Source organism: Embiotoca jacksoni, unplaced genomic scaffold (assembly GCF_022577435.1).
Source record: "Embiotoca jacksoni isolate LCO1_2020_lvr unplaced genomic scaffold, fEmbJac1.0.p SCAF_50, whole genome shotgun sequence".
Classification (NCBI taxonomy): Eukaryota; Metazoa; Chordata; class Actinopteri; family Embiotocidae; genus Embiotoca; species Embiotoca jacksoni.
The window spans coordinates 1,012,893-1,035,379 of record NW_027185404.1 but is presented as its reverse complement, the minus strand read 5'-3'; the positions used below and the strand labels follow the sequence as shown (position 1 = coordinate 1,035,379).

The 22,487-nt window shown below is 42.6% G+C and overlaps 1 protein-coding gene across 5 annotated transcripts in view; it reads left to right on the top strand.

Moving 5' to 3' along the window:
* ascc3 (activating signal cointegrator 1 complex subunit 3) overlaps positions 1-22,487 on the top strand; it is a 149,303-nt gene that overhangs the window by 82,910 nt on the left and 43,906 nt on the right. For all 5 annotated transcript variants that reach the window (XM_069171968.1, XM_069171967.1, XM_069171969.1 and 2 more), the window contains exons 14-18: positions 450-584; positions 17,694-17,885; positions 18,499-18,723; positions 20,611-20,730; positions 20,946-21,110. In XM_069171968.1, the coding sequence (XP_069028069.1) occupies positions 450-584; positions 17,694-17,885; positions 18,499-18,723; positions 20,611-20,730; positions 20,946-21,110 (837 nt within the window). The remainder of the gene's footprint in view (positions 1-449; positions 585-17,693; positions 17,886-18,498; positions 18,724-20,610; positions 20,731-20,945; positions 21,111-22,487) is intronic.

Genomic DNA, 22,487 nt, shown 5'->3' with positions numbered 1-22,487 from the left:
TGGTGCAGTGGTTAGCATTGTCACCTCACAGCAAAAAGGTTCCGGGTTCGAATCCGGTCCTGGGCCTGCTTGCGTGGGTTCTCTCTGTGTTCTCCGGCTTCCTCCCATCATCCAAAAACATGCACCTCAGGTCAGGTTACCTGGCGCCGCGCTAGTGGCAGCCTGCTGCAGCAGCTCCCCCCTGAGAGACCCCCTGCTGTAGTGAAGAAATTTCCCCTCGGGGATTAATAAAGTAAAATTAAAAAAATATTTCTCGTGATGAGCAGGATGTGATGTCATGATGATTTGTTCCAAATGCTCAGTTGACCAATCAGATCTCTGGGTCGGAACTACTTGTTGAATAACGGCCTTTATAAAGACAAATACAGAGAGAAGCTGAACTTTCTCAACCTCCCAGTAGATGTGAGTGTTGCGTGGACTCTTCCTCACCTTGTGTCTCTGTGTCTCAGGTGATGGTGTTCGTCCACGCTCGTAACGCCACGGTGAGGACGGGCATGGCACTGATCGAGATGGCAAAGAACCACGGAGAGACGTGTTTCTTTCAACCAGTCCAGGGAGCGGACTACGGACAGTGTGAGAAACAGGTAAAACACCTCAACAGTCACCAGCGCGTCACTGCAGCTGCTTAAAGAAATAATCTCCTGAAGACGCTTCACCTCACATCCGACGGTTTTAGGCTGTTGCCATGTGAGACCACCTGGTCCTCCTGTGAGTCGTTGACAGTCACAGTAGTCCTGGTGTGAATGTGTGTTGTTGTTGTCCTGGTGTGAATGTGTGTTGTTGTGGTCCTGGTATGAATGTGTGTTAAACTGTCTGAGGATGGATTTCAGGACTGCTGGTGTTGAGACATGTTTTTTTCCAGTTGGACGCAGATTGCTTCTTTCCCTCCTCTTCCAAACCACACATTACATGTCTGTCCTCGGTGTCCCTCGTCCTGCAGATGCTGATGGACTGTCTGGGTCCTGTCCTGAGTTGCCGTCTCTCCTGTGCTGTGAAGTGTGTTTGTGAAGAGCTTGTATTGTTTTGTACCAGTCTGACACTCCTGTCATGTTTGTCTCTTCTGTCCTCGGGGGGACGAGCTTCTGTCTCAGGGTTGCTGGGTTAAAGTGTGCAGGGAGTCCGTGTTGGTTGTAAAATCCTCCGACAGTCCTGTGACAGTGACGGTCTTGTGTTGTGGTGGAGATGCTCAGCCACGGCTGTAAGGTTTGAAAGTTGTGTGTTTGTGGTTATCTCTGTGGGTGGATGATGTGATATCACTTCCTTCGGTATCTGCTCCGTCCTCATTTTAAGGTCGTCTCTGGTGAAATGCGCCGGTCTCAGTGTCTCGTTGAGCGGCAGGTTGAAGAACTCTTTCAGCTCTGAGGCCTCAGTGAAACCAGGTGAAGGAATTTACTTTGCTGCAGCAGCATGCTAAGATAGATGGTAAAAGCAATACAAAAGACAGAATAAAACTAGAGGTTGTAATAACATACCAACAAAATATGAAAAATTTTACAATGCACAGTACAGTTGAAACCAGAAGTTTACATACACTGTGCAAAAAGACACATAACACTTTTTTTCTCACTGTCTGAAGTTAAATCAGACTAAACCTCTCCTGTTTCAGGTCCGTTAGGATTACCAAAATTATTTAACTTTTGCTAAATGTCACAATAATGAGAAAGAGAATTTCTTCGAGAATTTTATATTACTTTCTTTGAGGTCAAAAGTTTACATACACCAAAAGTACTATGTCTTTAAACAACGTGGGCAAGCCCAGATGATGATGTCATGGCTTTTGAAGCTCCTGATAGGTTAACTGACAACATGTGAGTTAATTGAAGGCACACCTGGGGATGTATTTTAAGGCCACACCTCAAACACTCTGCTTCCTTGTTTGAAATCATGGGAAAGTCAAAAGAAATCAGCCAAGAAATCAGGGAGAATCGTGGAGCTCCACAAGTCTGGTTCATCCTTGGGTGCAATTTCCAGATGCTTGAAGGTGCCACGTTCATCTGTGCAAACAATTATACGCAAGTATAAACATGGGAATGTCCAGCCATCACACCGCTCAGGAAGGAGACGGGCTCTGTGTCCCAGAGATGAACGTGTTTTGGTCCGACATGTGCAAATCAACCCCAGAACAAAAGCTAAAGACCTTGTGAAGATGATGGCTGAAGCTGGTAAGAAAGTGTCATTATCCACAGTAAAACGAGTCCTGCACCGACATGGGCTGAAAGGCTACTCAGCAAGAAGGAAGCCATTACTCCTAAAGAAACATAAAAAAGCCAGATTACAGTTTGCAAAAAGACACCAAGACAAAGACCTTAACTTCTGGAGACATGTCCTGTGGTCTGATGAAACTAAAGTGGAGCTGTTTGGCCATAATGACCACCGTTACATTTGGAGGAAAAAGGGGGAAGCTTGTAGACCTGAAAACACCATCCCAACTGTGAAGCATGGAGGTGGCAGCATCATGTTGTGGGGCTGTTTTGCTGCAGCAGGAACTGGAGCTCTTCATAAAATAGACGGCATCATGAAGAAAGAACATTACCTGGAAATATTAAGGCAACATCTCAGGACATCAGCCAGGAAGCTCAAACTTGGGCGCAAATGGGTCTTCCAAATGGACAATGACCCTAAGCATACTGCCAAAATAGTTAAAAAGTGGCTTGAGGACAACAAAGTCAATGTCTTGGAGTGGCCATCACAAAGCCCTGACCTGAATCCCATCGAAAATTTGTGGGCAGATCTGAAAAGGCGTGTGCGAGCGAGGCGGCCAACAAACCTGACTCAGTTCCACCAGTTCTGTCGGGAGGAATGGGCCAGAATTCCAGCAGAGTACTGTAAGAAGCTTGTGGAAGGATACCCAAAACGTTTGACCCCAGTCATGCAGTTCAAAGGCAATGCTACTAAATACTAAGGAACTGGATGTAAACTTTTGACCTTGAAGAAAGTAATGAAAAATTCTCTAAAATATTCTCTTTCTCATTATTGTGACATTTAGTTTCCAGGTCTGTAAAATGGTTCCGATGCAGAAGTGTATTAAACTGCAATACCACCAAGTGCCACTAGAGGTCGGCTCCAAAAAGCCTCCGGCTCCATAGACTCCCATTCAACTTCTCTCATCAAATCCAAAGTGAATAAAATGTGTCCATCAGTTATCTCGGTGTTGTTAGCTAAAGTCACTCCTTCTTATTAGTTTTCTGGAGGTCCATCTGAAAATAATCCCTCATTCATTAGAAAAGAAGATTCAAGAAGACCTGTTTTTGGGGGCGTGTCTGTTTGATTGACAGGTCTGTGGTGCAGTCAGGTTACAGCTCGTCAGGTTTTCAATCAGAGCAGTCAGATCCACCGCTCCAAATCCAAAGATCCAAATATGGTCACTTCCTGCTCCAAACTGCTCCGAACGAGCAAAGATGGTGACGGACAGAATCTGAACCTGTTTGGTTATTGATGATGATGATGATGATGATGGGGGTGGGGGGAGGGGTGTCCTTGCACCGTTCGTGCGGCGTGCAGCCCACCCATCTATTATCATGGATGTCTGGGTAACCTTTGCAGTGCATCTTTATTGCATTTTTAAATTATACCATCACATCCCAAATACATCATAGAACTGCAACACAAGACTCTGAGAAAATTATTTACAACCAACAAAATCATCAGAAAAGTCACAGATAATGAAACATATGAAGCCACATTTTAGGAATGAAACACAAAGAATGCAAATCATTTTCAAACAGACTTTTCTTCATCAGGACTTCTTAATTATGATTTTTGTTGTATTTATTCAGAGTTGCTGCTCCATATTTTTAGACCACTGTACACAGTATCTGGTGGTGAGACGTGAACGTCAGTCCCAGAGAAACCAAGCTGTTTCCGGATTCCCGGCTCGTTACGACCGACTCCATACACATAGTTTACATCCTATATGATGTGTGATAGTGAGAGTGTGTAATTAATGGTCTGTGTGCTGTGAGAGTACACAGAGGTGGAGCTATGTTCTCCTTCGGAGGACGGTCAGTCACACTGCAGCTCCCATATTTAAATCTGCTGCAGCAGAAGGCAGAGTGATAAATTTAGTAACCTTTTCCTGCGCTCCCTGGGGCCGAGCCAAGATTGATGCGCCTCTAATCTTCTCTCTATTTAAATGGGATATGTATACAAATCAGATCACTTTTCATGCTTTCTAAAACGGGAAACAGAGACAAGAGATTACGTCGGGGGACTAAAAATGGTGCGTTGTGGCCTGGTTAGTGTTTGAAACTGCACTTTAAAGGCAAGTGTTCCTACAGTTTATGTACATGGAAGAATGTGGTTGTGTATGCACTAACTGTAAATTAATTCAGTGGCAGCTCTTCTGCCTGTGTCCCAACATAATGAGTATTATCCACTCCATTAGTTCATCTCTGAGTGTTTGTCAGTCCGGGCTGCTCCGGCGGAGGAAGGGGCATCGGGCTGACTCCACTCTAAGCCCACACGGAGATAATGCACTGCTTATTTGCACTCTGGAAATTGCCCCACATTAATATTTATAGGTGTTTTTTAATCTCCAATATGCATATGCAGTGAAATAAAGCTCCTTTAAGGTCAGTCATATAATTTTGCGTTTATTTATCCAGCTTTAAAAGTCCCTCTATGTTGTTTTTTTTCTCCCTCTCCAATCCATGTTGTTTAATTGGTTTTATCTCAGGGGCTGGAGAGGCTGTCAATCAAGCTTACATATCTGATTCCATCCACTACAGTCAGTTCTTGTTAAATACAGTTTTTGGTGAGTTGATGATTATGAAGTGCTCTTCACTAAAAAATGAAAATATACAGAAAACACTAATTGCATTTAACAGAACAGTCCTGCGATCTTATGTGTGCACTTATTATTTAACTGTTGTGTTATGAAGGCACCTGTGTGGGTGTGTGTGTGTGTGGAGGGAAGGGGCGCGGGGGGGCGGGTGATCCTGTTTCAGTGATGCTGTGGCAGTGTCCTCATTCTTGAGTTGTTTATGTCTCTGGTATGTACAGTTGGACATAGAGATTATTTGAATTTAGATATAATACTAATGTAATTGTATTATATAACTAAATGTAAAATAATAATGAACAAACACTCGTTAAGTGCCCAAAAATTAAGAAAATATGTGTTTGGACATCCAACACTTGCTCCACCGGAGGACAAAGTTATCGCCTTCGATTGGGACCCGCTGTCTCAGTCTACACCGAGTATAGGGCTGGACTCTGAAACTGGAGGGCTTTTCATTTGAAAATTCACGGCATTCAACGGAGCTGCGATGTAACTTAGATCTCTCACTCTCTCGGTGACCGGCATTCATTATAGCTCCGCCCCCTCTGTTGCGGTTCAGCTGAAAATATTGTATTTATCTTATTTCTGAGTACTGTTTGTTTCTAGCTCTGTGTGAACGTCTCTGCTGTGTTTCTGTCCTCTGATCTCTGTCTCACTGTGGGCGGAGCTCCACCTCTGCTGTGTTTCTGTCCTCTGATCCCTGTGTGTTTCCCTGTGGGCGGAGCTCCACCTCTGCTGCACTGACACAGGTGAAGGGAGTGAGGAAGATTGTCCACTTGTTAATCCCTCAGGTTGATGGCGTCGTTCTCTCAGACAGGTTAAAAAAATAAGTAAATAAAAAAAGGTGAAATTGATCCCCACATTTCCCGGGCAGCTGCCAGTACACCTGGCTGACTCGCCCAGGTGAGTCTCTGTGTGGGAAACACTGCTGTTTTACTCTCTTGTTCTCCATCCGTTAGCTTTCAGAGCTGCTTCACAGCATCTCACCTGGAAACAAACGATTTATTCTGCTTCATGTGCTGAGAGATGTTTCAGCAGTTAATCCACATCCTCATGTTTTTTCTCCATGTGGTGCTCTGCGGGATTTAATTCACATTAATTTTGGACACCGCATTCTGTCAGAGAAACCCAACAATTCCCACATAACCTAGGAGGGCCAGGGATTAGCCATGTAAACTACATAGAGACTATAGATCCAGTTGGATAAAACCCAGTGAGAATACAGGAACACATTTAATGCTCAAATATACTAAACACAACAGAACAACCAGAAATAAACAATAAGTAAAAATTCCCAGAGAAAAGGTATTTAGAAGCAAGAAACAAAAACAAAAAGTACAAAAATCAAAACGAATCAAAAAAAGGAAAACAATGCCAAAATAGATAAAGTGATGCGTCAATAAATAAATAATAATAATAATGATAATAATAAACTGGTATACAGTTTCACTTGAATAGTTTTTGACTGATTACTTCCTGTAATGAAGTTCACCTTCACTGTTATAAGCTTCCTGCTCCTCAGCAGCCAGAGTGGAGAGTCTGGTTGGAGTTCGTCTTTCATCTCTTCCCTCCTCCATCACATCGGTGGAGGCTGAACTCAGACTCATTGGAAAATAACACACATCCTGAGCTGAAGCGTGTCTGTGCGTGTTCTCCTGCAGATGTGTTTCTAGCTGTTATGGATGCAACGCTCCCTCTCAACCCAGACTCTCATCCTCTTCCAAACGCTCTGAACTCACTTCAGCCTCCTCACTCTGGTTGATCTTTTGTTTGATCCTTCTTCCTGTTTTCTTGCCTGTTTTTCTTGATTTTATTTCAAATTATTCTGCTGTTCTTTGTGGGACTGCATGCGCCTCCTGTTTTAAAAGACCTCTGTTTTTGAACTTCCTGACATGGTTTCCAGCAGCGGAGGCTGGAAGCTGTAGATGTTCGCTGACCTCTCCAACACGCTGAAACTCTCTGAGCTCGTGTCGCTCGTCTTCCACCTCTGTGCAGTTTCTTTCAACTCACCAGGTCGCAGGGATTTTTCAGTGGATTTATAAAGTCCGCTGCCCTTGAGGTCACACAGGTCTCCTGACAGACCGTCACAATTGTTGCTACTCTTCAGATCGTTGGCGTTTCTGTGTTTGAAGCTGCCTGTTGACTTCGGTCTTCATCTGCAGAAAACTGTTTTGATGGTTGAACATTTGGGATGTTTCCGCTCAGTTGTACCGACCACTTTCCTTCTCTTTCTGTCTGTTGTGTTGCATTTTGTGTACCTTAGTTGTTGTGTACTTTAGGCTGGAGAACGATGTGTGGGAGTTGCCTTTGGCATTCATGGTCTGTCTGCGCATCGGGTGTCAGAAACATGTTTGTATTTCTACACTTATACGTGTTAATGTAGCGTGATACAATACAGAGTGAAGCAACATGATGTCCTCAGACCTGCCACTTCATTTCTGTCCTCTGTGGGGACATGAAGTCCAACAATATTGATGCAATCTAATTGATTTTTTGGCAACAAAGGACGTAAGTAATCAATGTTTTGCAGATATTATGTTTCTGTTGCTAATAATCAAATTGTTTCTTAAATCTGAGAGACTTAACTTGAATTCAGTACGATTTCATAGGTGTACAGTAATTTGAGCTTTTATTCAATTTTCTTTTGTCGTGGACAGCAGGACTGGCTTACTGTCCCTTTTAATCAATTTCCATAATCCTTCATGAAGCAGAGGGCTGAGGGAGGATTTTACTTTTACTAGTCAATTAATATTACATTTGGCAAAACTGCATTAAACCGAACCGCTGCCTTCACTGCAGATGAGCTGAAAACCTTCTTCCACATATCTATGAACATGGCATGAGATGTTATTTTAAAATGATGTTTTACTGTTCAGACGTCTCTCCGTCACCTAACTGTTCTTATGTTCATTAAATGAAAAGAAATTTGAATGCAAATAAACATTAAAAATAATAAAATATCATTACGATCTGTAATCAACCGAAACCCGATAATAGTAAATAAATCAATAACATGTTTCTTTCAACCACAATATGTAAATGATCTAAAAAGATAAGACATGTAGCATTAGCACATTTGTTTGGTAACAAACAGAAAACCACCCTGATTCTGTTTCTATAAACATAATGTCATGAAAATAAGATGAGGTTTATAGTGATTGTGGTGATTTACAACAGGATCTGTGCCGCCTGTTCGATTGCACTTTAAAATGAAGTTCATCGTTTAACTCGTGTGACAGCTTTAATGTTTGAGGAGGAAAAATTCAAAGACGTCAAAACAAACATAACCCTAACAAATACAGCTGCAGCTAACTGCTATTTTCTCGATTCATGTGTTAAATATTAGAGAAGGGTAAAACCTTCCCAGAAATATTCAGTTTACTCTCGTAAAAGACTAAGAAAAGAAGAAAATTCGGTCAGCTGAGAAGCTGTTGTCATTTTTGCTTTAAAAATTAAAAAAGCTTTTTATCAACTAGCAAACAAATCAAACTATAACTGGTTGATGTGTTTGTTTGGTTGTTAAAAAGAGTAAAATCATTCTTTAGTAGTGCAATGAGATGTTTTATACATGAAAATGGGACAAATAGTTTGGTGTTGTTCTTTATTTCTGTGTCACATGACTCAATAAACAAACCTGTCTTCTGAATATATATCCTGTTTCACAGAATATTTAAGTATTGATCCTGTACTTTCTGTCCAGGTTAATGATTCAATATGATACGACATAAGACACACACACACATGTACGAGGTGCAATTAAACGTTCAGACTGCTGCCACCCCGTAATGAACTCAGAGCAGAGGGAAGAAACAACTCAACAAAAAGTTACACTTGATCAGCATCAGCAGCTCCACCTGTTTCTGTGACCTGAAACCTGAGTAGAGAACACATCAACTTCTCATCAGGTTTTCGATCACACTTCGTACTCTGTTGGGCGACGAGCAGTGATGTCATCGTTGGTTTGTGAACGTTATGAAGCCTCCAGTTCAGATTCTGTCCGTCAATCCTGACAATACTATGTCCCGCCCACCGATAGCTGTAACCTGACTGCACCACAAGCCTGTCAATCAAACAGACACGCCCCCAAAAACAGGTCTTTTTGAATCTTCTTTTCTGATGAATGAGGGATTATTTTCAGATGGACCTCCAGAAAACTAATAAGAAGGAGTGACTTTAGCTAACAACACCGAGATAACTGATGGACACATTTTATTCACTTTGGATTTGATGAGAGAAGTTGAATGGGAGTCTATGGAGCCGGAGGCTTTTTGGAGCCGACCTCTGGTGGCACTCGCTGGTATTGCAGCTGAAGACACTTCTGCATCGGAACCATTTTTCAGACCTGGAAGCTACGAACACTTTTATATTCAGTCTGTGTTCAACCCACAGCTGCATATGAGCTGCATATCATCTTCAGACAACACAAACTGTTGTGTGTAAAACCAAAAATGTTGCCGACTTAAAGGATGACATTATATTTGTGTTTCTTTCTCAACAGCCAGATTTAAAGCTCACAAATATGTATCTTTATTTTGAAAATTTCCTGAAACAGCCGCTGACTGTAGATTTTAGGAACTGTTACTGAGACAGAAGGAAGCAGAGCATTTGTTCGAGGCTATTTTCAGCTGCAGATTATTGCATATGTGACGCCAATCTGAGTATTTGTGGAAGATGAACTGCGGCGTTTGTCGTGGTGGTGAGGGGACGCTCGCTGATGTCCTTTTAAACACTGAGCAATGATGTATATCAGGCTTTGATTCACTCTTAGACGTTTGCTGTGAGTTTGAAGAAAATATCGAATCATGACGTCCGTTTGATTCCTGCTCGTGTTTCTTTTCTCGCCTGCTTTTGAATGATGAAAATATAAAACAGATAGTTTCAGCCTCAGTTGTAGATGATCAGTTTTGACCCTGAACTCCCTGCAACATTAAAGAGGTTTTAAAACTACAACAGATGAATGAGAGTGGACGTGGATGGAGGCTGTGTTTGTTTATGATGTGCAGAAGGCCTGTTGGAGCTCTCACCTGACACCACCGTACGTAAAAGCCTGTTTGACTTTAATTTGCTCCGACTCTGACAGTCCAGCCTCTCCGGTCCTCCTCCTCACTGCCTCCCCGCTTTTATTGTTTTTAGGCTCCAGATCTCAGACATGAAGCAGGTTTACTGTGGAGGATAAGAGACACCTAGTGGTCCCAGTGGTCCATTACACACAGAACATTTTCCAGGTTTACGGAGAGCTGTGAAGGAACACGTCTTTAAACTGGCGCTGTATTAAAGATCTGTCTGTTAAAGGGTGGATTCATGTGATTTAAGATAGAACAAATGACACACCTTCACTTTACCTGTGAGGACATCTTCCTCCTGAAACTCTGCATCCTTCTGGCCTTCAGATGTGCAGCTTTCATGTCATTTAGTTTGACAGGATACACCGACTCAGACACACTGATGCCTCTGAGTGCAAAGCCTCCCGGGACTCCACAGCAGCAGAACCACGCTGGGCTCATTAATATCTCTGCTTTCTTTCATTTTAGTTCTATTTTTACAGTCCGGTCCTTTTATTGTGTCAGATCTGTGACAGCCTGTCACCTTGCCCAACCAGCTCCCCGACGCACTGATCAACAACAATGAGCCTCATCTGGAAGGCAGCTGGAAACAGGAGTGACACGGTGGAGTGACAAACACACACAGCACACAAACGGCTGCTTTAAATAGAGCCGGGCTCTGTGAGGAGTCGGACCGTGAGGAGAAAGCTGTGTGAAGTGCTTCTCCGTCCGGCTCTCCTGCAGTCTCACAGCCTCGGGGAGCAGCCTTGCATGTTATCGTGGTACTGCAAAGCAAGTCCATTTTCCTCTTTAATTGCTTCTTCATCAGCATTAAAACAGCTGACTGGAGAGTTAACCGGTCTGCGGTGCCACCCACCACGTTCAGGAGGACCGCTATCACCCAGCAGCTCAGTGGGACAAACAACACAACTGTCACATATTTAAATGAGCCTCCAGAAACATGGAGACTTCTGCCCCTGTTACGTCCTGTTTTCACATCTGCATCTCTCACACTTTAAATGTCCTTCAGAAGTGGACTAACTGAAAGGCAGCGCTTTGTTTAGCACACTTTACCAGCAGTAGAGGGTTTATTGATTTATTTATCCTTTACAAACATATTAATAATACATTTTCAGCTCATTTCTTATTGGTTTGTTTTGTTTTACTTGAACCAATCAGAAACCATCAGTGATGTCATCGTTGGTTTGTGAACGTTATGAATCCTCCAGTTCAGATTCTGTCCTTCACCATCTTGCTAGTTCGGAGCGGTTTGGAGCAGGAAGTGACCATATTTGGACAAGCTGGGGGAGGAGCCAGCGGTGGATCTGATTGATCTTATTAGAAACCTGACGATGCTACGTCCCACCCACCGACAGCTGTAACCTGACTGCACCACAGGCCTGTCAATCAAACAGACACGCCCCCAAAAACAGGTCTTTTTGAATCTTCTTTTCTAATGAATGAGGGATCATTTTCAGATGGACCTCCAGAAAACTAATAAGAAGGAGTGACTTTAGCTAACAACACCGAGATAACTGATGGACACATTTTATTCACTTTGGATTTGATGAGAGAAGTTGAATGGGAGTCTATGGAGCCGGAGGCTTTTTGGAACCGACCTCTAGTGGCACTCGCTGGTATTGCAGCTGAAGACACTTCTGCATCGGAACCATTTTACAGACCTGGAAACTATGAAGACTTTTATATACATTGTTATTTGAACACAGAACTTATTTTTATCTTCTGTTCTGCCTGTAGTGTCTCTTCTGTTTATAATCATAAGAAATCCACAGCATCTCTTTTACTGAGAAGTCACACAAACAAACAAGATTAATGTGGTATATGTGCAAATCCCAAGTCAGTAAGAAATAGACAGTAAACAAGGATTTAATTTCCGCTGAATTTCAGGTCCAGAGCAGATAGAAGAGACGTAAAGGGGACAGTTTGTCTCTCCTGTGGACACTGGGACACTTTAACAGCAGTAAGAGAAGTGAACGTCATTCATCACCGCTGAGAAACTGCTTCAGAAGAAGAAATGACAGCAGCTGAGAATCTAAAAGTCAATATTACAGTCAATGTTTGTGACATCAGGAGCTCTGTTTAGAACCGCAGCGTCACTACAAACAGCTTCGTTCTTCTGACTGAGGATTTAATCTGCCAGTTCAATAACGATCCACTCAGTCTGATACGTTTTCATCTGTTTAACAGTGTCGTCAATGAAGATTTTAGACCAGCTGAAACTTTCCCAAAGTCATTTATCATAACTCCAGGAGTTGCTGAGCTTATTGTTGAGGAGTATTTGACAGTTTGACTCATGATTCCTCGTTAGTAGATAGAAAATTAAAAATCTAGTTTCCACAAATGCAGCAGAACACACTTTTTTGGAGTCGCATTGCTTTTCAGAGATGTGCAAAATGTGGAACTACCTCCAAACCAGGTAAACTAGTGCTGTGTTCCAGATGTTGCACTTATGTACTAACTTTCACTATTCTGAGTGCATCAGTGTGTTCACATTGTACCAGGTTGATTTCTGGGTAAAATAATTAAAGCTGCAGATATTTTGGAGGGTGATGTGTTCACATGATGAGGTCATTTCCTGTCAGTGCAGAACAGCAGTGTGATTTAAAACAACACGACTGTCTACATTCAAGTACACGGTAAGAGTCCTGACATGGAAGGATGTCATCTGGATTACAGGATATGATTTATGACTCATAGGTGTAGTCTCAGGAACTACCTCATTGTATTGTAAAAATTATGTTACGAAATTTTGTCCACTGCTGACTGATTCGTGGAAGGGTCAGTAAACGCCTTCCTGAGATAAAACGGATTGTCATGTTCAAAGACAGAGCTGGTGAGGAAGAAATCCTCCTCCTCTCTCTTAACCACAGACCGTATTTAAATGTGTTCATGTCTTAACCTGCAATACCAGCGAGTGCCACTAGAGGTCGGCTCCAAAAAGCCTCCGGCTCCATAGACTCCCATTCAACTTCTCTCATCAAATCCAAAGTGAATAAAATGTGTCCATCAGTTATCTCGGTGTTGTTAGCTAAAGTCACTCCTTCTTATTAGTTTTCTGGAGGTCCATCTGAAAATAATCCCTCATTCATTAGAAAAGAAGATTCAAGAAGACCTGTTTTTGGGGGCGTGTCTGTTTGATTGACAGGCCTGTGGTGCAGTCAGGTTACAGCTATCCGTGGGCGGGACGTAGTATCGTCAGGTTTCCAATCAGATCAGTCAGATCCACCGCTGGCTCCTCCCCCAGCTCGTCCAAATATGGTCACTTCCTGCTCCAAACCGCTCTAAACCAGCAAAGATGGTGACGGACAGAATCTGAACTGGAGGATTCATAACATTCACAAACCAACGATGACGTCACTGATGGTTGATACTTGTTCTCACCCAGCCAACACCTGAGTGAATCAAACATTCGGATTATCAAGGGCCTCGAATTCAAATCAGCAACTCAGGATTGTGGCTCGATTTAGAGGAATAATTCCCCACTTCTGTGGTGGTAGCTGCAGTAAAACGTTCCTCAGTGCTGCTATGATGTCTGAGAAAGAGTGTTTGTGAGTGTTCTTGCTCGTGGAGTCAACCTGTAACAGACGCCTGACCACCCACATCCCTCAGTTCTGTTCAGCCGGTCTCTCCTGGTCTTTAGTTCAACATCCGAGTCAGGTTTTTGTTTTCTGGTACAACAACTAGAAAACACATTGATTGGTTCTTCCTCCACCAACAAGGTGTCTGTCCACGTCAAAGGAAGGAGCTGCTGATGAAGAATCTATCGAGAGATTTAGCCATCTTTCTGTCACTCTCCACCACAGAGCACTGATTTCATTCGCCACCATTTTCTGGTGCAATTTTTACACGTTGAAATTTCATCTTTGAAGCTGTAATGTGCTGCACAGAAATCCTGCAGCTTCCACGTTTCTGAAAACACTTCGGTTCTGTGTTCTGAATCTCAGACGATCGGCGATCCGGATCGCTCGGCCAAATTGTCTAAAAATGTAAAACGAGTCGGTTCCAGCGAGGCGTCTTTAGTGGTGTCTGAAAAGGTTGGACCGTCTGAGCGAGTGGACTTCAGCTGTGGCGTTAGCTGATGCTCTTTAGCCACCACCCCGACAGACGGTGAGTGGAGCTGGCAGCCGGCTGTCTGCGGAGCCGCTGAGCTCTCCAGCCGGAGCGGCGTTGAGCGGTGGGGTCTAATGGGACCTGATCAGGAGCTTAGGTCACTGCCATCTCAAATACAGTCATGGCAGCGCAGACATCAGTGCTAACTCACCTTAGATTAGAGGCTGGAATCATGGCCGTAACACACTGTGACACCTCAAAGCAAAGCCTCAGCCGCAGCATTTCAATTACCTTCCCCGGCTCACGCGTGGATCGCAGCTGCACAGAGCGCCGGACGGTCCGAGGACTCCCAGCAGGCCGCCGTGAGCCCGGCTCCTCAGACGGAGATGTCTTCAGGCAGCGTAGCAGGACTGCTCTTTGTTCTGTTGCATCATTTTTCTGGGAGTGTCATCTGAATAAATCACCGCACAAAACATGGAGCTGAGAGTGGAAGGGCAGAACAAACACACTTCCATCAGTTCAGTGGAGAGAGTTCATGATGTAATAACGTCAGAGCCGGAGAATCCACAGGAGTGACAGATGAAAGGCTTCAGTGTGATTCCAACAAATGAGGCTCTGCGTTGAGGTGTCTGACCGCGATGTAGGACGGCGCTGTTCAATGTCAAAGCAACATGGCCACATAGGAAGATCACTGGGACACCTAATTTATCTAATTTATGAACTCCTGTTTGTTTCCAGCTCTCAGAGTCTCTGGTTGGTTTCTGTCCTCTGATCTCTGCGTGTCTCACTGTGGGTGGAGCAGACTCAGGTGGAGGGAGGGGGATCGTCCTCTCGTTAATCCATCGTGTTGATAGATTTGTTCTCTCCAGACCCCGATGAAATTCACTCCTCTTCTTCTCGGTCGAATTACGCGAAGAGTCTTCATCACAGAAGGATGTAACGCATTTTGGGTGAAACTGCACGACTTGAGCTTTCCAGAAGTGTCGGTGGCTCGTCAGTTTGATGCAGCGTTGCGGAGATAATCTAAGTTGAAGTTGCCTCGTTACAAGTGTTATAATGTAAAGCAATTAACACACAATAGACTATTTTTAAATGCAATTTATCAGATCAGAGGACAGAGAGCTCCCAGACAGACCTTCATCATCATCATCATCATCCTCATGTTTATTTCCACAGATCTTTTTAAAAAGCTGCTTCACAGCAACATAGAAATAAAGGAAAAGAGCTTCAGTTGGGATGTGAGAGGATTTATTATATTTTTGTTTTAAGAGGATTGCAAATTTAGTACGATAACAAAATCTGTTCTTATAATGGACAGTAATAAGTTGCAGATGTGATAAAGGTCATAAATTAGCTAATTAATAGAACATTAAAATATTCTGTAGCGAGTACGGATGTTACATTTAGTTAAAAGCTGTTTTGAGTCCTCACATGTCTGCACATACGACAGCTCGACTCAAACCCGTGGCCTCTGATGCCTGATGGACGGCGTGTCCAGGGTGCTGAACATTGACTCCGCCCCCCGGGGGCACAAGTAAGCACGTTTGATTGGTCAGAAACTTCCCAGAATTTTCTTCAGAAACGTTCTATATTGAAATCTGCTTAATACATGTTTTGCTTATCAAACGTTACTTTTAATCACTCGTATCTAACTCCTATCTAATTCCGTTGTTTGTTTTCCGACATGAGTTAAAGTTAATTTGTGCATTATAGATACTTTATTAGCCTTATTATGCTGTTATTATTATTATGAGATTATGTCACTGGTTGATTATTAAAGTGGTTCTGTGTAATGATTCTTCAGAATATGGCATTAGTGGCACCTTTAGCAGAGGATCTCTGAAAGTCCACCATCAGAGGACAGTCGGCCACGATGAAGGAGACACGATGAATCATGCACATAAACTTCCTGGAAGCCGTTCGGAGTGAACTGAAGATGCTTTTTCTCGTAGCACCTTGATTTTTCGTGTTTGAATGGTGCAACCAAACAGACCCGGTTGACTCCGGTTCAGCCGGAGGTTGATCTGCCTCTGCAGCATTAGGCGGAGGGACGCCACGCCGAGATCGTGTCCTTGAATCAGCGCCAGTGTTTGTTGCTCGCTCTGATTCTGTCTGCAGGCTAACAGCAGCAGGATGAGGAAACAAGCGTGGCACCTGCTTCATGGCGAAACAGGCCTCCAGAGATTTTTTATGTTGATAAAAAAGAAAAAACATGCACGCACAGTTTTAACTGGCGTCCGTTTGAGTGTCGTGGAGGTGCGATCAGATCGGTGGAGGCTGCTCCTGAACTGTAAGCAGCACCGTGACGGAGCAGCAGGAAGCTGTCACCTTGGTGAGGAAGTCATCCAGCTTTCATCGCTCCATCAACAGCAGCACCTGAGTAACACACATTTTTGTGAGTGCTGAATCTGTGATTTCTCCATTTCTGATTGAAAGCTTATGATATTAAACAGTTGGGGCCAGTTAAGGAAAAAATGCTGAACCAAAACATGAACAAAGTCAAGTTTCAAAAAGTTATTTCGATGCTTCAGTGTTTAAAACAAAGTTGAAAAACCTTTGTTAGTATTTTAGTATGTGGTAGATCCTCCGGTTCTTACATTATAACACCAGCAGAGTACAAACACTCGGCTCTCCCTGCGGTTCCTCTGATGGTCTCCTCAGGCGCTCGTCTGCGACCACCTGATGTCTCCTCGTCCTCGCCCACGCTGGACGCGATGGCTGATGGCGTCGTGGACAGAAACAGCCCTGAGCTTCCTACGTGTCCATCCATCTCCATTTATGAGCCACTTAACCTCAGCGCGATGCGGCAGCCGAACCCGGTCGGAGGGTTCGGTGTGTTTGTGGAGAATATTCCTCAAAAAAAAAACTAAAAACAGCCTGCTCAACTGAGGTGCACCTGCAGGGGGCAGCGATGATAAACTGGTGATTTATCTCTAAGTGATACAAATGGAACAAGTGGGCTGTTTATATTTAGTTTGATTTAAAAATTATAAAATGTGTTTACATGGACACAAAAGTAACAACAGCAACCTGTTTGTTAGTTAAAAAGACCAGATGGAAGTCACATCAGACATATTAAACTGTCGGTTTCCATATGATGGAAGAACGTTTGTACCGTGGTGATATTTTCTCTTCTCCAGTCAGACCTCAGTCCTCCGTCTTCTATCCACTGTGTTTGCATACAGACCCAGTGTGTGTGTGTGTGTGTGTGTGTGTGTGTGTGTGTGTGTGTGTGTGTGTGTGTGTGAGAGAGAGAGAGAGAGAGAGAGAGAGAGGCAGACAGCTGCTGCAGTAATGGGCTTTCTGTTGGCCGTGCAGAGATCTGCTGGGCGCTGACCTCCATTTAGATGTCCAGAGAGGGAGATAAAGGCGTGTGATGAGGCCCGGCAAGGTCACGGGCCGGCTGTCAGTCAACGCACACATCTCAATCTGACCGAGTGTGTGTGTGTGATGCTGTTTGAGTCTTCACCTGTGTAATTACGACAGTCTGCTGCAGTACTTTGAGTCCTGATCGTGTTTGGTTGTTCAGACTGTCAGAAAGCTGCTGACTCAGCTGTATTTGCTGAGCTGCCTTCACATGGTCATGTACCTGCAGAGTGTGTGTTCTCCCTGTTTGTTCCTGTTATTCTGGGATAGACGGCGACACCAGTGATGACTCAGGTCCTCTTGTTCTTCCACCGTCCAACATGACGTTGGATCTGGAATCACGTCCAGAAACAGTCCTGATGACTTCCTGTCACATCCTCTCCGCCACTTTTCTTCTTTTTTTTTAAACTCCCGTCTCTGACTCTCTCTTTCAGATCCAGCGCTCCAGGAACAAGCAGATGAAGGAGATGTTCCCAGAAGGCTTTGGGATCCACCACGCAGGGATGCTGCGCTCGGACCGCAGCATGATGGAGAGCATGTTCTCCAAAGGTCACCTCAAAGTTCTGGTCTGCACGGCCACGCTGGCCTGGGGAGTGAACCTGCCGGCCCACGCAGTCATCATCAAGGTCCGCACCACATCGCTCTCTTTCACTCTTTCCTTGTCGCTTCAGTTGCTGCTTATATACTTGGACAGTAATTCATCGTGAGGGTTATCAGCCACCTGAAAGGCTCCCGTGACTCTGTGGTGATGTCGTTGATTGAAAGTTTGTTTAATCACGAGCAGCACGGAACGCGGTTTACTGCAGACACTGCTCTCTGATTGGTCGCCCTTCGGAGTGGCGGTACAAACACTCAAACAAGCCGAGTTACCAGATGTTTATTCACAGAGAAGAAACGTTTGGTGCATCCGGGCGAAGTGTGTGCGGGATATGAAGTGTGTGTGTTCACGGTAATAATTATAATATGTGACATGTCAGCCAGGGTAGCTGGTCGCTTGTTTGTATCGGGATGTTTCTGTATAGTTTCAAATATTTAGAAAGCTGTTTGTTTGTTGTTGATTTTTATTTTTTTCATTTATGTATAAAAAAAAAATTAATTTAATTTTAAGTTGATAAATCATCTTCATTATTAAATCCTGACTGCTGTCCTACTTTATTTAACACATTTAACTGATGTGTTTTTCACTCCCAGATTCAGTTGTATGTTTATTTCCTCCTCCGTCTCATCTGTCTCTAACAGGGCACTCAGATCTACGACGCCAAGCGCGGCACTCTGGTGGATCTGGGCATCCTGGATGTCATGCAGATCTTCGGGCGAGCCGGTCGTCCCCAGTTCGACAAGTACGGCGAGGGCACCATCATCACCACCCACGACAAGCTGAGCCACTACCTGACCCTGCTGACACAGCAGAACCCCATCGAGAGCCAGTTCCTCGACAGCCTGGCAGACAATCTCAACGCCGAGGTCAGTCTCAAGAACTTTAATGAGGCAGTTCTGCATGTTAGATATTCAGGCTGTTTTCCTGCAAGAGCTCCATATACAGTGGGTACGGAAAGTATTCAGACCCCTTTACATTTTTCACTCTTTGTTTCATTGCAGCCATTTGCTAAAATCAAAAAAGTTCATTTTATTTCTCATTAATGTACACTCAGCACCCCATCTTGACAGAAAAAAACAGAAATGTAGAAATTTGTGCAAATTTATTAAAAAAGAAAAACTGAAATATCACATGGTCATAAGTATTCAGACCCTTTGCTCAGTATTGAGTAGAAGCACCCTTTTGAGCTCGTACAGCCACGAGTCTTCTTGGGAATGATGCAACAAGCTTTTCACACCTGGATTTGGGGATCCTCTGCCATTCTTCCTTGTAGATCCTCTCCAGTTCCGTCAGGTTGGATGGTGAACGTTGGTGGACAGCCATTTTCAGGTCTCTCCAGAGATGCTCAATTGGGTTTAGGTCAGGGCTCTGGCTGGGCCAGTCAAGAATGGTCACAGAGTTGTTCCGAAGCCACTCCTTTGTTATTTTAGCTGTGTGCTTAGGGTCATTGTCTTGTTGGAAGGTGAACCTTCGGCCCAGTCTGAGGTCCAGAGCACTCTGGAAGAGGTTTTCTTCCAGGATATCTCTGGACTTGGCCGCATTCATCTTTCCTTCAATTGCAACCAGTCGTCCTGTCCCTGCAGCTGAAAAACACCCCCATAGCATGATGCTGCCACCACCATGTTTCACTGTTGGGATTGTATTGGGCAGGTGATGAGCAGTGCCTGGTTTTCTCCACACATACCGCTTAGAATTAACGCCAAAAAGTTCAATCTTGGTCTCATCAGACCAGAGAATCTTATTTCTCATAGTCTGGGAGTCCTTCATGTGTTTTTTGGCAAACTCTATGCGGGCTTTCATATGTCTTGCACTGAGGAGAGGCTTCCGTCGGGCCACTCTGCCATAAAGCCCCGACTGGTGGAGGGCTGCAGTGATAGTTGACTTTGTGGAACTTTCTCCCATCTCCCTACTGCATCTCTGGAGCTCAGCCACAGTGATCTTTGGGTTCTTCTTTACCTCTCTCACCAAGGCTCTTCTCCCACGATTGCTCAGTTTGGCTGGACGGCCAGGTCTAGGAAGAGTTCTGGTCGTCCCAAACTTCTTCCATTTAAGGATTATGGAGGCCACTGTGCTCTTAGGAACCTTGAGTGCTGCAGAAATTATGTTGTAACCTTGGCCAGATCTGTGCCTTGCCACAATTCTGTCTCTGAGCTCCTTGGACAGTTCCTTCGACCTCATGATTCTCATTTGCTCTGACATGCACTGTGAGCTGTAAGGTCTTATATAGACAGGTGTGTGCCTTTCCTAATCAAGTCCAATCAGTTTAATTAAACACAGCTGGACTCCAATGAAGGAGTAGAACCATCTCAAGGAGGAGCAGAAGAAATGGATAGCATGTGAGTTAAATATGAGTGTCACAGCAAAGGGTCTGAATACTTATGACCATGTGATATTTCAGTTTTTCTTTTTTAATAAACTTGCACAAATTTCTACATTTCTGTTTTTTTTCTGTCAACATGGGGTGCTGAGTGTACATTAATGAGAAATAAAATGAACTTTTTTGATTTTAGCAAATGGCTGCAATGAAACAAAGAGTGAAAAATTTAAAGGGGTCTGAATACTTTCCGTACCCACTGTTCCATTTATATATTTATATATATATATATATATAGTGTGTTTTATAACTTGTCATAATCTAACTGATCATTTCTCCCTTTATATTGGCTTTAAATGCTTCCCATCAAGTGTCCACCAGATGGCAGCAGAGACCAGTGATGTTCCTGCCTGTGTTTCTCTGCTCTGTCCTGCTGCAGATCGCTCTGGGAACCGTCACCAACGTGGAGGAGGCTGTGAAGTGGCTCAGTTATACCTACCTGTATGTTCGCATGAGGGCCAACCCGCTGGCATACGGCATCAACCACAAGGCCTACCAGGTGGGTGGAGGCTCTTCTTATTCCCAGATGATAGTAGAGCAGGTTTCTCACAGGATCTTTTCTTTATGAAAGTGTATGTGGTTGACTCTACATATGATAAAATTAACAATAAAAATGTGACAGTGATGAATAAATAAATCAGATCTAACAATGATTATGAAGACTGGGACTGACTGAGTCACTTGTGTTAAATATTTCCATGTAAACCGTCTCAGATGGACCCGGCTCTGGAGATGTACAGGAAGGAGCTGGTGGTGGAGTCGGGCAGGAAGCTGGATAAGGCCCACATGATCCGCTTCGAGGAGCGCACCGGCTACTTCGCCTCCACCGACATGGGCAGGACCGCCAGCCACTTCTACATCAAATATAATACTATAGAGGTAAACTAACTTTTACCTGTAATATAATACTATAGAGATAAACTAACTTCTACATGTAATATAATACTATAGATATGAACTAACTTCTACCTGTAATATAATACTATAGATATGAACTAACTTCTACCTGTAATATAATACTATAGAGGTAAACTAACTTCTATACGTAATATAATACTATCGAGGTAAACTAACTTTTACCTGTAATATAATACTATAGAGATAAACTAACTTCTACATGTAATATACTATAGAGATAAACTAACTTTTACCTTTAATATAATACTATAGAGATAAACTAACTTTTACCTGTAATATAATACTATAGAGATAAACTAACTTCTACCTGTAATATAATACTATAGATATGAACTAACTTCTACCTGTAATATAATACTATAGAGGTAAACTAACTTCTATATGTAATATAATACTATCGAGGTAAACTAACTTTTACCTGTAATATAATACTATAGAGATAAACTAACTTTTACCTGTAATATAATACTATAGAGATTAACTAACTTCTATATGTAATATAATACTATCGAGGTAAACTAACTTTTACCTGTAATATAATACTATAGAGATAAACTAACTTTTACCTGTAATATAATACTATAGAGATTAACTAACTTCTATATGTAATATAATACTATCGAGGTAAACTAACTTTTACCTGTAATATAATACTATAGAGATAAACTAACTTTTACCTGTAATATAATACTATAGAGATTAACTAACTTCTATATGTAATATAATACTATAGAGATAAACTAACTTCTACCTGTAATATAATAACATAGAGGTAAACTAACGTCTACCTGTAATATAATAACATAGAGGTAAACTAACTTTTACCTGTAATATAATACTATAGAGATAAACTAACTTTTACCTGTAATATAATACTATAGAGATTAACTAACTTCTATATGTAATATAATACTATCGAGGTAAACTAACTTTTACCTGTAATATAATACTATAGAGATAAACTAACTTTTACCTGTAATATAATACTATAGAGATTAACTAACTTCTATATGTAATATAATACTATCGAGGTAAACTAACTTTTACCTGTAATATAATACTATAGAGATAAACTAACTTTTACCTGTAATATAATACTATAGAGATTAACTAACTTCTATATGTAATATAATACTATAGAGATAAACTAACTTCTACCTGTAATATAATAACATAGAGGTAAACTAACGTCTACCTGTAATATAATAACATAGAGGTAAACTAACTTTTACCTGTAATATAATACTATAGAGATAAACTAACTTCTACATGTAATATACTATAGAGATAAACTAACTTTTACCTGTAATATAATACTATAGAGATAAACTAACTTCT